The sequence below is a fragment of the Penicillium taxi genome, assembly GCF_028828555.1.
Source record: "Penicillium taxi strain IBT 34144 chromosome Unknown utg000002l_segment0_segment0, whole genome shotgun sequence".
Lineage (NCBI taxonomy): Eukaryota > Fungi > Ascomycota > Eurotiomycetes > Eurotiales > Aspergillaceae > Penicillium > Penicillium taxi.
In genome coordinates, this window is record NW_026643204.1 from 3,463,246 (window position 1) to 3,477,126 (window position 13,881).

General features: G+C 44.6%; 6 protein-coding genes across 6 annotated transcripts; 2 read left to right on the forward strand and 4 right to left on the reverse strand.

Moving 5' to 3' along the window:
- Nucleotides 1–104: 104 nt before the first annotated feature.
- Nucleotides 105–393, reverse strand: N7495_003205 (uncharacterized protein; the record flags this gene model as incomplete). Its single annotated transcript, XM_057205874.1, has 2 exons — nt 105–251; nt 325–393. 2 exons carry the CDS (start codon nt 391–393, stop codon nt 105–107), a joined length of 216 nt encoding a protein of 71 aa, XP_057066481.1.
- Nucleotides 394–803: 410 nt separating this feature from the next.
- Nucleotides 804–3,114, forward strand: N7495_003206 (GMC family oxidoreductase; the record flags this gene model as incomplete). The annotated part of the gene is made up of 2 exons (XM_057205875.1): nt 804–1,195; nt 1,245–3,114. The coding sequence occupies 2 exons, from the start codon at nt 804–806 to the stop codon at nt 3,112–3,114; spliced, it is 2,262 nt and encodes a 753-aa protein (XP_057066482.1).
- Nucleotides 3,115–3,316: 202 nt separating this feature from the next.
- On the reverse strand, nt 3,317–4,045 carry N7495_003207 (glutathione S-transferase family protein; the record flags this gene model as incomplete). Its single annotated transcript, XM_057205876.1, has 2 exons — nt 3,317–3,931; nt 3,992–4,045. 2 exons carry the CDS (start codon nt 4,043–4,045, stop codon nt 3,317–3,319), a joined length of 669 nt encoding a protein of 222 aa, XP_057066483.1.
- A 1,604-nt stretch (nt 4,046–5,649) lies between these two features.
- N7495_003208 (ureidoglycolate hydrolase) lies at nt 5,650–6,438 on the forward strand (the record flags this gene model as incomplete). Its single annotated transcript, XM_057205877.1, has 1 exon — nt 5,650–6,438. The coding sequence occupies one exon, from the start codon at nt 5,650–5,652 to the stop codon at nt 6,436–6,438; it is 789 nt and encodes a 262-aa protein (XP_057066484.1).
- A 268-nt stretch (nt 6,439–6,706) lies between these two features.
- N7495_003209 (uncharacterized protein) lies at nt 6,707–7,102 on the reverse strand (the record flags this gene model as incomplete). Its single annotated transcript, XM_057205878.1, has 1 exon — nt 6,707–7,102. One exon carries the CDS (start codon nt 7,100–7,102, stop codon nt 6,707–6,709), a length of 396 nt encoding a protein of 131 aa, XP_057066485.1.
- A 1,840-nt stretch (nt 7,103–8,942) lies between these two features.
- N7495_003210 (uncharacterized protein) lies at nt 8,943–10,601 on the reverse strand (the record flags this gene model as incomplete). The annotated part of the gene is made up of 1 exon (XM_057205879.1): nt 8,943–10,601. One exon carries the CDS (start codon nt 10,599–10,601, stop codon nt 8,943–8,945), a length of 1,659 nt encoding a protein of 552 aa, XP_057066486.1.
- Nucleotides 10,602–13,881: the final 3,280 nt, after the last annotated feature.

Here is a 13,881-nt window from a genome sequence, read left to right on the forward strand (position 1 = left end):
ATTTCCAGCATTGTGATGAGTGCACGACATAATCAGCAGAGAGTTGAGACTGCCACAGCACAGTTGGTACTTTTGTGTGTAACAATCCTGAAAATCTTACTCTCTCATCTTAGAAGATCGTCGTCTATCATTGCATGCCAAAGCAGTAAGAACCCGCCGGTCTGAATCACAACGATATTCAAGTTAGGCTCATTTGGGGCAGGGCTGCATTGACCTGCTTCAACGCCCAAATCGAGGTCATTGCTCATGTGCTTCAAGCATTATTCATACTTTATCGACTTCCAATCGCTAGATCTTAGTGAGATATCCCCTTACTATACATACCGCAGGGTGATTGGTGTAAAATTTCAAGACTGAAGGACTGGATATCACATAGTCGATTCGTGTGTTCATGTGTAAAAAATCCAATGTCTTGCCCCTCAATTCAAGTTGTTTCAAATTTATGGCCCATGCACGATGACCTCTATGACCGTAGTCCGCACGGATGACCTTGAAAATCTGGGCATGGCGACGCGTTGCGGCATCAGTTCCTAGTGAGGAGATAGCTCCGAGATACAACAGATCAATGATCTGCTTCAACTCTCCAGAGCACTGGGTATAAAATGGCGGAGGTAAAGTTCCCAAGCTTATCCCCCGGTAAAAGTGAGCAGGGGAAGGAAGAAGCTAGTTCAGAGGGTTGTAGCAAACTCGGATGTTCAAATAACATCTACACGTGCTTGGTCTACTTCCACACCCACTGATCCTCATCCGTTCTTCACTTCTAATTCTTCAATTCTGATTGTTCAATTCTAATTTCTCACAAAATGGGCATCATCATGGGTGCTGAGTATGTCTTGTCAACTTCAGATTACACACCTAAAGAGACTCCAATCCCTCCCCTACCTGATGCTTCATTCTTTAGTGATGCTCAATGGGAGACTCTTTTTTCTCTCACTGATACAATTATACCCTCAATCCGAACTTCTGCCAAGTGGAGTAATAACGACAAAATAATATCTCCCTCGAAATGGGACTCTGCCATCTCACGACTGACCTCGTTGATGCCAGGTCCTAATGCTGCTGAGACTGCGAAACAGTACTTGCAAGAGAATGTTTCCTTCAATCCCGTTTTCCGCGCTCATGTTCAGCGAATATTGGGAGATAATGTTCACGAAGAAGGAAGGAAAGGGCTTGGGTTTATTCTGAATGCACTCAAGTATGGCCTTCGTCTCTATTTATAACACTTTACGCTAAATTTAAAATAGTTCCCGAGCTGGATCGTTCCTTGCTACCGGCTCCATCACCCCAATCCACCTACAATCTCTAGAATTTCGGGAAAAGGTGTTTCAGGGGTGGGACACTTCTCGATGGTCCGCTCTTCGTGCAGTTTACCGAGCGTTGACTGGCATTGCGAAGAAATCATGGGTTATGTCAAGTCCAACCATCAATCAGGTTCTCGGCTTCCCACACATCCCTATCCATGGAAAGCCTGCCGATAGTTTCCCGTACAAGTTCCTTCAGATTCCGCCTGGTAACGACGTGGACATTATCCTTGCTGATATTGTTATAGTGGGAAGCGGGTGTGGTGCTGGTATCACTGCAAAGAATCTCGCCGAAGCCGGTCTTCGGGTAATTGTGGTTGAGAAATCCTACTCATACACATCCGCTCATTTTCCAATGCGAGCTAATGAAGCTGGGATTAATATGTTTGAGAACGGAGGTGCCATTAACAGCGATGACGGGTCTATGATGGTCATTGCAGGTTCCACGTTCGGTGGCGGTGGCACTGTGAACTGGTCGGCTTCCCTTCAGACACAGGCATATGTTCGCCAGGAATGGGCCGATACGGGTTTGCCATTTTTCACCTCATCTGAGTTCCAAAGAAGTCTTGATCGAGTATGCAATCGTATGGGCGTCAATACTGGAAAGATCAAGCATAGTCGTGGTAATAATGTTATTCGGCAGGGCGCACATAAATTAGGTTATGCTGCTAGAGCTGTCCCACAGAACACTGGGAATGCTGGTCATTATTGTGGACACTGCACTTATGGGTGCGCATCATGCGGCAAGAAAGGTCCTGCTGAGTCATTCCTAGCGGATGCTGCTAAGGCTGGAACAGTCTTTATAGAAGGATATCAAGCAGACAAGATCCTCTTCGATAAGTCTATGGTGCCAATAGGCGTTGAAGGTACTTGGAAATCGCGTGACTCGTATCTAGGAAATACGGGTAGCGGATGTACGCAGCGCAAAGTGATCATCAAGGCTCCAAGGGTTGTTGTCTCTTGTGGAGCATTACAAAGCCCTCTACTGCTGTTGCGCAGTGGCCTTAAGAACGATCAAATTGGGAAAAACCTGCACCTTCATCCGTGCATGGTCAGCAGCGCAGTGTTTGAGGAAACAATTCGACCATGGGAAGGAGCGGCATTGACAGCAATAGTCAACGAATTCGAGAACCTGGATGGACATGGTCACGGAGTGAAGATCGAGGCCCTATCAATGATGCCTTCCTTTTTCCTCCCCTTATTCCCATGGCGAGACGGGCTGGATTACAAGCTTTGGGCAGCTGCCATGAGCCACAGTACCAGCTTCATTACTCTGACAAGAGACCGGGACGGCGGAAGAGTATATCCAGATCCAACTGATGGACGCTGCCGCATCGAATACACCGTGTCCCCCTTTGACCGTCGACACATCGTGACGGCAATGATTGCTTGCGCCAAGATTGCGTATATCACAGGTGCCAAGGAGTTCCACACAGGATATCGTGATATACCTCCATACATCCGACCGGACAATTTCGATCCTTTAAAAGGAATCAATGAGCCTTCATTACAAGATTGGATTTCTGATCTGCGCCGCAAATCACCTCTTAACCCGGAGCGAGCCGTCTTTGCCAGTGCTCACCAAATGGGAACTTGTCGTATGGGCACGTCACCTAAGACGAGTGTGGTTGACCCTAGCTGTCAGGTGTGGGGAACAGAAGGGCTGTACGTCTTGGATACATCTGTGTTCCCAAGCTCCAGTGGCGTCAATCCGATGGTTACTACTATGGCCATCGCTGACTGGGCTAGTCGAAATATTGCTCACAGTCTGGGCAAGAGCTGTAGTGAAGGAAAGGGGTTCTCACGACTGTAGGAAAGCATCCAACCCTACCTAGGTAAGCAATTAAGCTTACAATTATATCCACAGAAGGACTGCAGGATCAAAGCCATTAACCCGCTTCTACGCATAAATAGCTTTATTGGTACATACTTTTGGACCAGATATCAACAGATACAACCCATTACTGAGATATTTCGTTCATTTGGTGTCTAGGTATTTTGTGGTAGGTAAAGACTTATTTCTGTCCTCCGACAGAGCGCTTCTCAATAAAGTCCTTCTTGCCAAAGGCCTGCTTGACGCCATCCACCTCAATAACACGCTCATACCAAGCGACAGTAGTCGGGTACTTAGCACGAATCTCAGCGTCAATAACGTGAGAGAATCCCCAAATAAGAGCAGATGCAACAGTAATATCGCCCAAGTCAATCTTGTCACTAGAGAGCCAAGTGCGGCCATTAAGATGGGTCTCAAGAGTACGCAAGCTGCGCTCCAAACGCTCAAGACTGGTTTTCTCGACAGTTTCATCAAAGGTACCCATACCCAGGCGCCACAAGATCAACTTGGTGGCATGGTCTATAATCTCGCCCTGGGCAAAGCAGATCCATTGACGGATCTCAGCCCGTTTGGCTGGTGTAGCTCCAACGAGCTGGTCTGCGGCAGGACCGCTCTCAGCGATGTACTGGGTGATAGCGTCGGATTCAAAGAGGTTGGTACCATCTGCACCAGCGAAGGCGGGCACCTTCCCTAGAGGGAATTTGGACAGGAAGTCTTCTGTGCGATTAGTCTTCCCGAATTCGAAGTCGGGGAAGACTTCCACTTCGAGGCCGTTGATGTTAGCTACAGCCTGGGCCTGGAAAACAAGCTAAGTCAGTACTTTTGTCGAGAGATTTAAGGTTATCTTGGATCGTACCTTAGCCACACGGGGGCTAGGCATGTAAGAGTAGATAGTGCCAAATGGTGCCATTGTGGATTTGTATGAGGTGATATAGATCTTGGATTCTTAGATATAGGAAGATGAAATCCTTCCAAAGATGTTGTGGAGATTTAAGGGATCATTAAGCTCAATTAAATGATTCAGCTACAAAAGCAGCAGGGGGCTGGTGGAAGCAAGTGGAAGCGTATTTATAAGCTTGACCGCTTCTGATGTACAGAACTCTAACTATCTCGTTGATTATGATGAGTCAATTCGTAGAAACAATTGGAAACCTTGGAATGACGAGTCGGATGCGGTGAGTGGGTGTATACTCCACTTCGTATTTGTGGACACGTTTACTACATGGGGTATCGTGGAGGATCAGATGAGATTGAGAATTAATTGGCATGGATTTGTAAGATATAAGCATAGGGTAGTTATTCAAAGTCGATTACCAATTGCCATTTAACAATTACGCAGTTGTAAGGATTATTAACCAGAAGGAGTTGCAAAAAATTTGCAAAGAGAGGCTTACGCTTACAGATCAACCTTGCAAGTTATGCAATGCACATTCCGAATCGAGAACCCTGAAGATTTCAAAGTCGGCTGCGAATATTAGTAATAGGGGCAACCTTGGAAAGAAGCAGAATCTGGGCTCAGGTACTACGATTTGTCAATAAATAAGCTCAAGAATTTCCATGGAATCGCCAATTGAGCTCAAGGAGTTCACGTGAACCTATCTCGGTACAAGTGGATAAATGCATTATTCTGGAGCTGCAAAGTTGATATTAGAGTGCAAAATTCTTTCGTTCAAAAGAGGACATTATCTTGCCCAGGCTGCAATCGTCCAGCTTAGTAGCAAAGTTGTGCATCAAGCTTGAATTTGAGATTCCAGTCAACGAAAATCTACTCATTGCGCATTAGGTCTTGGGGAAAAGATTTTTATTGCAGAAATTTAGAGTGTTTTCAGGATAGGTCAATAGAGTGTTTCTTCGTTGTACTGTGTTACGAGGTAGTCCTTCGCACACCGCAGGCTGTAGTGCTTTAGGGTTGAGCCACTACCGTGGAGGCGGTCAATATAGAATCATGCTCAATTCCATGCTCAATTTCATGCTTAGTTCCATGCTCGGTTCCATGCTCATTTTCACGCTGATTTCCATGCTCATTTCCATGCTCAATTCCTTACTTAGCCCTATACTCAATCCTATGCTCTATTCTATATTCATCTATTTCTGGTAGGGAGCCTACAATCGCAGCAAAAGACTTCAAACCTATACCCAAATTACGATCAATTGGCAGCATGTATAGATAACTTTTTTTATCTAGAACTGTTAAATATTTTAGACGAATCTGACCATAAATAGTGATGTGGTGGAGGGAGTTAAAGGAAGTGGTAGAATTGGCATTTCTGGTGAGTTAAGCCATCTTATTTATTGAACGTCGAGGTTTTTAAGGAACTGTGGAATCAATTAATTGTCTCGTTTCTCTCAACAATTACGTCTGATGCTTATCTGTTATCTAGATCCAAACTTTTGTTAGCAATCTTATCTTATCTTTGGAGGACGCCGATATCCCCACTTCTCCATCTCCGTATACCCTCACTTCTTCTCATTTATTTTTAACGATTTCAATCTTTCCTCTACAACTTCATCACCATGGCACCAATTCTGACCTCTCATCCGTCTCTCAATATCATACCGGAACCACTCACCTCAGAAAGCTTCGCACCCTTTGGCACAGCAATTTGCTCGCCTCTTCCCCGCGATCTCAACCGCGCTCCTCAGATTTCATCTTTACCAGCCCATGATCCGGCCCCAGTCCTAGCGAACCAAAACTCCGCATTGAAATATAGCCCTATCTCTCCACTTCTCGACCACTACATCAATGGCTGCCCCAGTGGGAAGGCAGCCTCCGCGCGAATAAGCATGTTCTGCTGTTTCCCCCGTCAATTGCGCACTATCTACCCGAAACAGCAAATAGAGCAGGAAGTCTTCGATGTACGAATTGTGGAACGTCACCCATTCACGAGCCAAACATTCATTCCGATCGACCTCTCGCGCTATTCAAAGGTCGGTGACGGCCAAGAAGAGCCTGTTTTCTTGGTTGTTGTTGCGCCGACTCTCAAGGGTGAAGTCGCAACTGCTACAAACGACCAAGGTAAAAATATTACTATTCGGGACCCACCTGATTTGCAGAACCTGAAGGCATTCATTGCGCGCGGTGGCCAGGCTGTTACGTACGGTGTTGGAACATGGCATGCGCCTATGGTTGTACTTGGTCGGCGACGGGTTGACTTTGTTGTGGTGCAGCATGTGAATGGTGTGGATGACGAGGATTGTCAAGAGGCTGCATTTGGCGAGGGAATTGTGGTTGATCTAGGCCAAAAAGGTCATTATGGACGGGAGGAGGAGGGTATTGTGAAACTATGGACGGCGAAGCTTTAATCGTGATCAATGCCTAAGTATTACTAAAAATGTTTACTTTACGCGCATTAGCTGTAAGCAGTTGCAGCAAACTGATAGTTTTCGATATTTTGTTGGACTTTTAGACTCTAAATCTCTCCCAGGTTCAACCGTTGTGCCAGATCCTCGACCTTAGGTTGTGTAGACTCATTGACTCGTAATATATGTCATCATTATACCTATTGAAGTATTCAACTCCTCGCTCGTAAAATAGACAAAAATTCAAAAAAAGTTCGACTCAAAGCATGTCCTACATCAGAGTCTCTTGGTGCGCTCCGAGCGTCCACTCTCCATCAGATCCTTGGCTCCAGGTAGTGGAGCATGTCGCACGGTATTCTTTCTTTCCACGAACAGCATGGATTCTATATGTAATAATACCAGCCATGAGATCAAGGATGATTATCCGAACATCATCAAACTGATAACCGTCAAATCGATGGAATGGAGGCTTCAGAGCATTCCTGAACTCCTCCTCGTCCTCCAGAGTCAATATATCCTTCTTTGGAAACATGAAACAGGCCTCGGGATTCGATAGCTTTTGAAGAGCAGCTACAGGTTCGGCAGAAGTCAAGGCAGTCCATAAAGAACGCTCTTTTTGGGCAAGATCCTCACGGATCCGATCGTACATAGATGGCATCCCGGGCATATAGATCTGATCTCCAGGTGTCAGTTGGGATTCAGAAATATCACAACGCTAGAAAGCTTGGAAACTGGGCATCAAACATACCAAAGAAGACCGTTTAACAAATTTTTATAATTGGGCGGTGGGGGTGAAAACAAAAAGAGCAGAACTGCGCTTTTATCTGCTTTTGCCTGATTCTATAAAATAGATTAAAAATGACGTCAGTGGGATGACGTCCAGTTTAATATAATATTCTGACGATTCAGCTCTCGTTTTAGTATTCTAAGCCTATGCGTCATGTCCTACTGCATACTGGCTTTAGCCTCGCGCGTCATATGGCTGTTCATTGGATTTTAATTTGGTCTACAGCCGGATACGGTAGGTAGATGTTTCTATTTGCAGATCCCCGCTTTTACCAACACATATCCAGATCTCCTCAACATTTGAATTGACTCTCGAATATGAATAAAATAGGTTAGAGATTTAATTATGTACAGGCTGCGATTTAAAGATCTCCATCTTTGGATAGACGGATAGAGACGTCCAGTGATAGATCATACTTCCCGGTGGTTTATACCTAAGTACTAGACGTTAATTCCTGGGTAACTGCTACGTCAATACCAGCTTGCATAACCCATAGATCTCAAGTACACGTCAACTGGTTCCAGAAACTTTCATAAAAGTGAACTGCCCAGGTGGTCTCCAACAGGTACTTGGAGCGTAAGTACCCTAACCACCTGCAGTAGTACCTAGTCTGAACACCACTCATTGTCATTATCAGTCAATGCTATTACCGAGCAGACGGTCTTAATTCTACTATAGTATAGGTATACAAATAGTAAAGGATATGTTATATTCTAAATGATAGCTACTCGGTCTATATCATCTTTTGCTTCAGTGGTCACATGATGTCAACTTTTAGAAGATAGTGGAACTAAATCTCATAGGAATTAACGAATGAAAATGCAGACTATCCCTTGGCACATGGAAAGACCCCGGTGGCTTCATTATGGGAGATTCCACCGACCCAACCAAGCATCAGCAACTGCAAGTATTCCTGGTAGGAACCAGCGTTTCGAAGAATCACTTGATTCACTTTCGTCATTTTTCTTTGCCTGATCTATAGCCACTGTTTAAAAATCTGTGGTGTTCGATGGTATCCTGCATTAGTTGATTAGAGGTGCCTTATATCGCCCTAGTGCCGAAACATGGGTCAGCGCCACCGAAATTTGTCCGAGCATGCTCGAAACATCCATTCTGTATCTCGGTGACAAGGAATATAGCGCCAATTTCCAAATAATTTCCGTAACGCAGACCATGGACCAGATGGAACCCATTAGAGAAGGCGGGGAGGGGAGGTTACAATCATCGCGCTCGACTAGAAGAAAGTCATACTTGGGACGGTAAGAACTGAAGAATACAATAATGATCTGGTGCTTGTTGCCGATGGTGAAGCCGAGACAAATACCGAGGTAGAGCCCCTGCGTCTGATGGTGAGGTACCTGGCTTCACCCGAGCCTGAGGATGGGAGTGAGTGATTGGCGACTGGCCGGTCAAGATGTCGGTATCTCATAAATGTAGAAAATAACATCCGCTCCTAAATGGCTCTTGGGTTGTACAACTCGAGCCGTTCTTGATGTACGATCTGGAAGTACCTTGAAAGATGTAAAAGAGTGTAGAGATCATCGTGTACTCCAAATAAGCTAGACATCGAGTGAAAAATAATTCTAGTATCCCGGCGTTTGGGTACGAGCTCCGATATCAACTATAGAAATCAAGGTCTATGTGTTGCAACTCCTATCATGAGTTATGTGTCCACTGGCAATAACCTAGATGTAGCACCTATAGACTTTTTACTACTTATTCACGGGTTGCTATTCAGTATAATCTCATCAACCACAACTTTCTGCTGTCCAACTACCTTTAGGTCTAAGATCCCGCCAAAACCAGCCTGCGCCGGCTCATTCCCCGAATTTCCGTGATTAAAATTCACCAACAAAAGACACCTTATCCCTAACACGCCAGCTTTCATATTGACATGATGCATTGGAAGCAGCCACGCGGAGGAGAGGAGTTCGTCTTCGTCGAAAGCAACGTCGTTAGCAGAAACAATCTTAAGACCATCTTTATCCTGGCGATAATGGCGGAACCAAGCCTTTCCGTCTTCTGAGGCAGAATAAAGGGTGATTCTCTCACACCCATTGCGTTTGATGCGGAGATCGTGGGTGTAGCTCAGAGTAGGCAAGGTTTGCACAAAAGACTCTGGTTGGGGCTGTTGCTCCACAGCAAATATAGAAATGGGCAGCATGACTCCATCTGCAACATCAGTCCATCTGAAACCCCTTTCAATGGTATTTGGCCCATCTTTGTCTTGTAAGCGGAACTCCGGATAGGGCAACGACAGCATCTTCCATGAGTATTTGTCAATCAGTGCCACCAGTAGTCTCCTTTTGACTTCTTCCATGGGAACTTTATCATCGTAGGTGATATCTATGTCGTCAATTCCCAATGCACCCACTAAAGCCCAGCAGGAATCCTTTTCATAGCGGAAATATCTGCCTCGCTTGCCTGAAAGTATATAAAGAGGGTTTTGCCTCCAGAAGCCAACAAATCCCGATGACATGAAGAATTGCAATGATTGACGTAACCAAGTTGCGGGCATTTCAGACAGCATGTAAGCGGTGGGAGAACTTGGTATACCTATATCAGGCTCGTAACCTTGTGTTCTGATAAAGTATCCGAAGGCCAAATCATGGGCTAGCTTCGTGATGGGAACAGTGAGATCTGAGACAGTAGCTTGGTCGCTCATCCAGAAATTAGCACCAGGAAGCGTGCTGCCACTGCCATCAATAAGGTCGGTCTCATTCAGTAAAACGCCTTCTTGTAATGTCCATCCTGAGCATAACCAATATTCCTCTTTATGAGCGGCGTCCAGATGAAGTTTTACTTGCTCAACATGGTTTTCCATCTCTGCTGGATCGCTGTCTTTGCCATCTGGTGATTTCAAATTAACCAGAACCTTGAGGGGCGACTCTTCTGTCCATGATGTCGAATGTAGCCAAACTATGCTTTTTCTGGCTTTGCCATATATATGCCTGGATCCAAAAAGTCGATTAGCATAAAATAACTTCTTTGTGAGTAGGTAGACCAACATCTGCTTCCCAATTTCTTCAGCTTGAACTTGGAGAAGTTTAGCACTTAGTGTTCTCAGGCCACGGCCTTTTTGAGGAACACACATCCAGTCCCACCAAATGTATCGACAACCTATTGTCTCCATTACCCGCTTTGCCGTTGATAGGGACCATGTTTTGACGCCAGGAACATCCCAAAAAAGGCCTCGAGGAGGGTCTGAGGCAGGCTCATCCTTTTGGATATAACCCCAGGTATAAGACACAATCCCATAGCCTTCGATGTCTAGCTGCTCTTGTGGAATTTCGGTGAAGGGAAAAATCTTCCATTCCTGTAGGTCTAGAAGCCATCGCGGACTTTTCGGGTCATTCGGCGGGATGATTGGAGTATCCATATTCAGTTTTTTTTGAATCAATAGTCAACCGCTGTATTATAGAGGTAAAAAGAGGTTAAGAGGTCGAGAAAACAAAGATGCCGAAGAAAGAAAGTGGGGTTTCAACTATTCTTGTAAAATTCCAAGGTTCGAACAATCGGCACCTGCAACTACACGTCACCATGTTATATCGTCTGCACTCATTCAAGAGCATAGAAGAGGACAAAGCTACGATAGATGCACACTAGCTGATTGCAGTATCGTGACGTGTACATCAATGCTATTCAATTGAATTGCCAGCTCGAGGGAGCATTCAAAGGATGTACATATAAAATTTCCTCCTAGGAGGCATTACTTCAAAGTACCCCCACTCAATGTTGTTTTTTGTGGGCTGGGAAGGCTGGCTGAACTGAAGACTGAGAACCGAACATGTCTCGACCAGGATAACGTATCCATTAATGAAGCTTTTCCAAACCGTTTATCCAATACATCGTGAGGTTTGTTGAGTTCTCCCGGCACACCGCATAACCGTTGCGGTAAAATTTGAAGTCGAAAACATTAGCCAGGTTCCAAGGTTATGTATCACTTGCAGTTCCTAATTCCCCACATCCTCCATACATTCTTTTTATCTGTTGGAGGTAGTAAAATATATTGATTTCATCCAGTACCCAATTCCCCACGCCTTCTAAGGACTCTTTCGTTGTCAGGATCACAAAAAAGTAGTACGACTTGCTAAGGTCGTCGTATGGAACTTGTAGAAGGATAAGAACCACCCCACTAGTGATATAAGAGTACTTGAGTCCCTCCTAAGTCGTGACATAGTTCCAAGGTTCCTAATAGCGGAGCACACAGGCCGCTCTACATTATATTATAATTTGTCTATATGATCCGTAGTGATTTTTTTTTATCCTGGACATGCATTCCCATAGGTCTATAGTTGCCCTAGCCCATATAAAGAGCTTCCACAGAAAGCTTGTAGGGCGGCTTATATTCGACCGTCGTGGGGAGGGTGTTAGTATTGCCGTCGACTCGATGGATATAAAGCCGATCAGGTCGGGATGATATATACCTACTAGTTGTTTTGCATTTACCTCGCTATCACTACGTGGATTAAACCTATGGAATAGTTAGTGGGATTGTCGAACAAGATTCCATCTCCAAGTCCGAGCTCGTCTTGGACAGCATCGATTTTACATAGCTCAATGATAACTTTGCGGACATGATTGTCTATAGCGATTAGCACGTAGTTCTCGAGGCCTTGCTCACTACCAATCAGGTGGAGACGGAATCTTCTAGCATCCTCAAGCGCCATCAAGGGAGTGAACAATTGTGCTTAGGCTTCCTTAGTTAGCTAGAGGTGATTACGCACAAAGCTATTTATCTTTTTGCTATCCAGCTGAAAAATCAATCTATAGTACTATTCATGTAGAACAGTATTTGGAAAGTGAGATAGGAAACAGAAACAGCTATCTTGAAAGCTTGGAGCAGAAATATAGTTCCATTTTATACTTTGGTAAGTAGAGATGACGGGAGACTTTTCTCCTGCACCGCCCGTGATAGATAGATTCCATGCCTTCCAATGAAGTCATCGTACTCTAGTGCGGTATAATTTGAGAGGGGAACGAGACTGGAAGACTCAACCTCTCAGAAAGTAGGTGTACGGTGAGAAATGATGGCCATCAAAAAGTAGTTCGCATAATAAACGGTATGGGCAAAGAGCTTTATGGGTATGGACTGAGTTTGGACTGAGTGCTCAATTATTGTCTGAGTAATCATTGAGTGATTAGAAGCAGCACTTACTGAGCGCCCTTACAAAAGCGGCGGCAGCTGAGATAGGAAAGCCCCACCAAAAAGAGGAAATCTGTGATGTAGACCTACCCCTCACATGGATTGATGTGGGGTAAGTACAATATCTCATGACTCCTCGGCGAATTTACGTTACTTAGGTATACTAGTTAATGCTAAATATCTATGTCTAAGAATGAAGTCAAAAATCGAAAGAAAGCTTACTTCAAGATATGGAGCCGTGGGGTATTCTGTTTAGGATGTGACTTGTGGAAAACAATACAATCTTCTGACGGGTCGATCGTCTTCTATTCGATTTTTCGTCGAGCTGCAGAAATGGTACAGGCCACCGCCTGGGCACTCAACAAGACCTATGAGTCGGTAAGACCGATTTACGGGCACTCACTTGATCATAAGCACTGTACCTCTTCAACAGCTCGTGAGTCCTAGCCACTTTTAACACTAATTGGCCTGCTGCATACAAACCACATTTAAGGGCTCGTGTTCAAATTTATCCGTGAGAAGTTATACGAGGCTTTAGGCTGATATTCATAACATAAGCTATTGAAAATGACTTCAACAGCTCTGTATTATGCTGCCGTTCGATTTTGGCCAATAATCTATTCTGTTCTAGTAAATTTAACCGTGTGTGGACGTGATATCAGAGCAGCCGTTTCTACCTGCAAAGTAGAAGATAATACGAAGAAAATGGCGGGCAGAAAGCGGGGTTTCAACTAAAAAGGAAACGGGTCGCCGAAAATGGCTCCGATTGTCTGACTTCTTGATGATTTGATATCCATTCATTGCAGCGAACCATGCTTATTACATGCAGAAACCAGGATGGAGGTGAGAACAATGGGTGGCTGATTCAAGAAATCGGTCTCACCGATAGCTTGGAAGCGTCAAAGTGTGGTAGTTTATTGGATATAAACCCTGTAGACTTTTTATCACTACATATTAGTGATAACACACCAACGGACCAACCATCGTAGCCCAATACGCGCCCATTCCCGAACCCATCACTCACCCACACTCCACGGACCATCTGAGTAACATTCTGTGCTGATCGAAGTAATTCCCTTTAAAGATGCCTATAGCCGCCCAGGCGGATTCTTTCTTCTTTCTCTTTCTTCAGCGAGTTGTTTGTTGTTTGAGTTGCCCATTCGAGTAAGATTCTGGCACTGGTTGTCCGTTTCTTTTTTTTTCTATTCTTCTTATATTATTCTTAATACTATTTTCCAACCAAAAACCAACTAAACCAACACAAAACGAGCTGTGCTCTTTTGTGTCATATTACGCCTTGCAGTGCCATCTTTCTCGAATATCACTACTATTTTACCACAAGTTCTATCATCGTTGCCGGTCAACGTTGTGCCTTGTCTCAACTCTATCAACAAATCAAGTTAATTTAATCTCGCTCATATTCTTGTCGTGGACCGGTTCCATTCAAAGAGTACATAGCTACAATCAAGAACTCCGGCAGTTTTTGATTCTATATCTTGTCTACTCCGAAAAC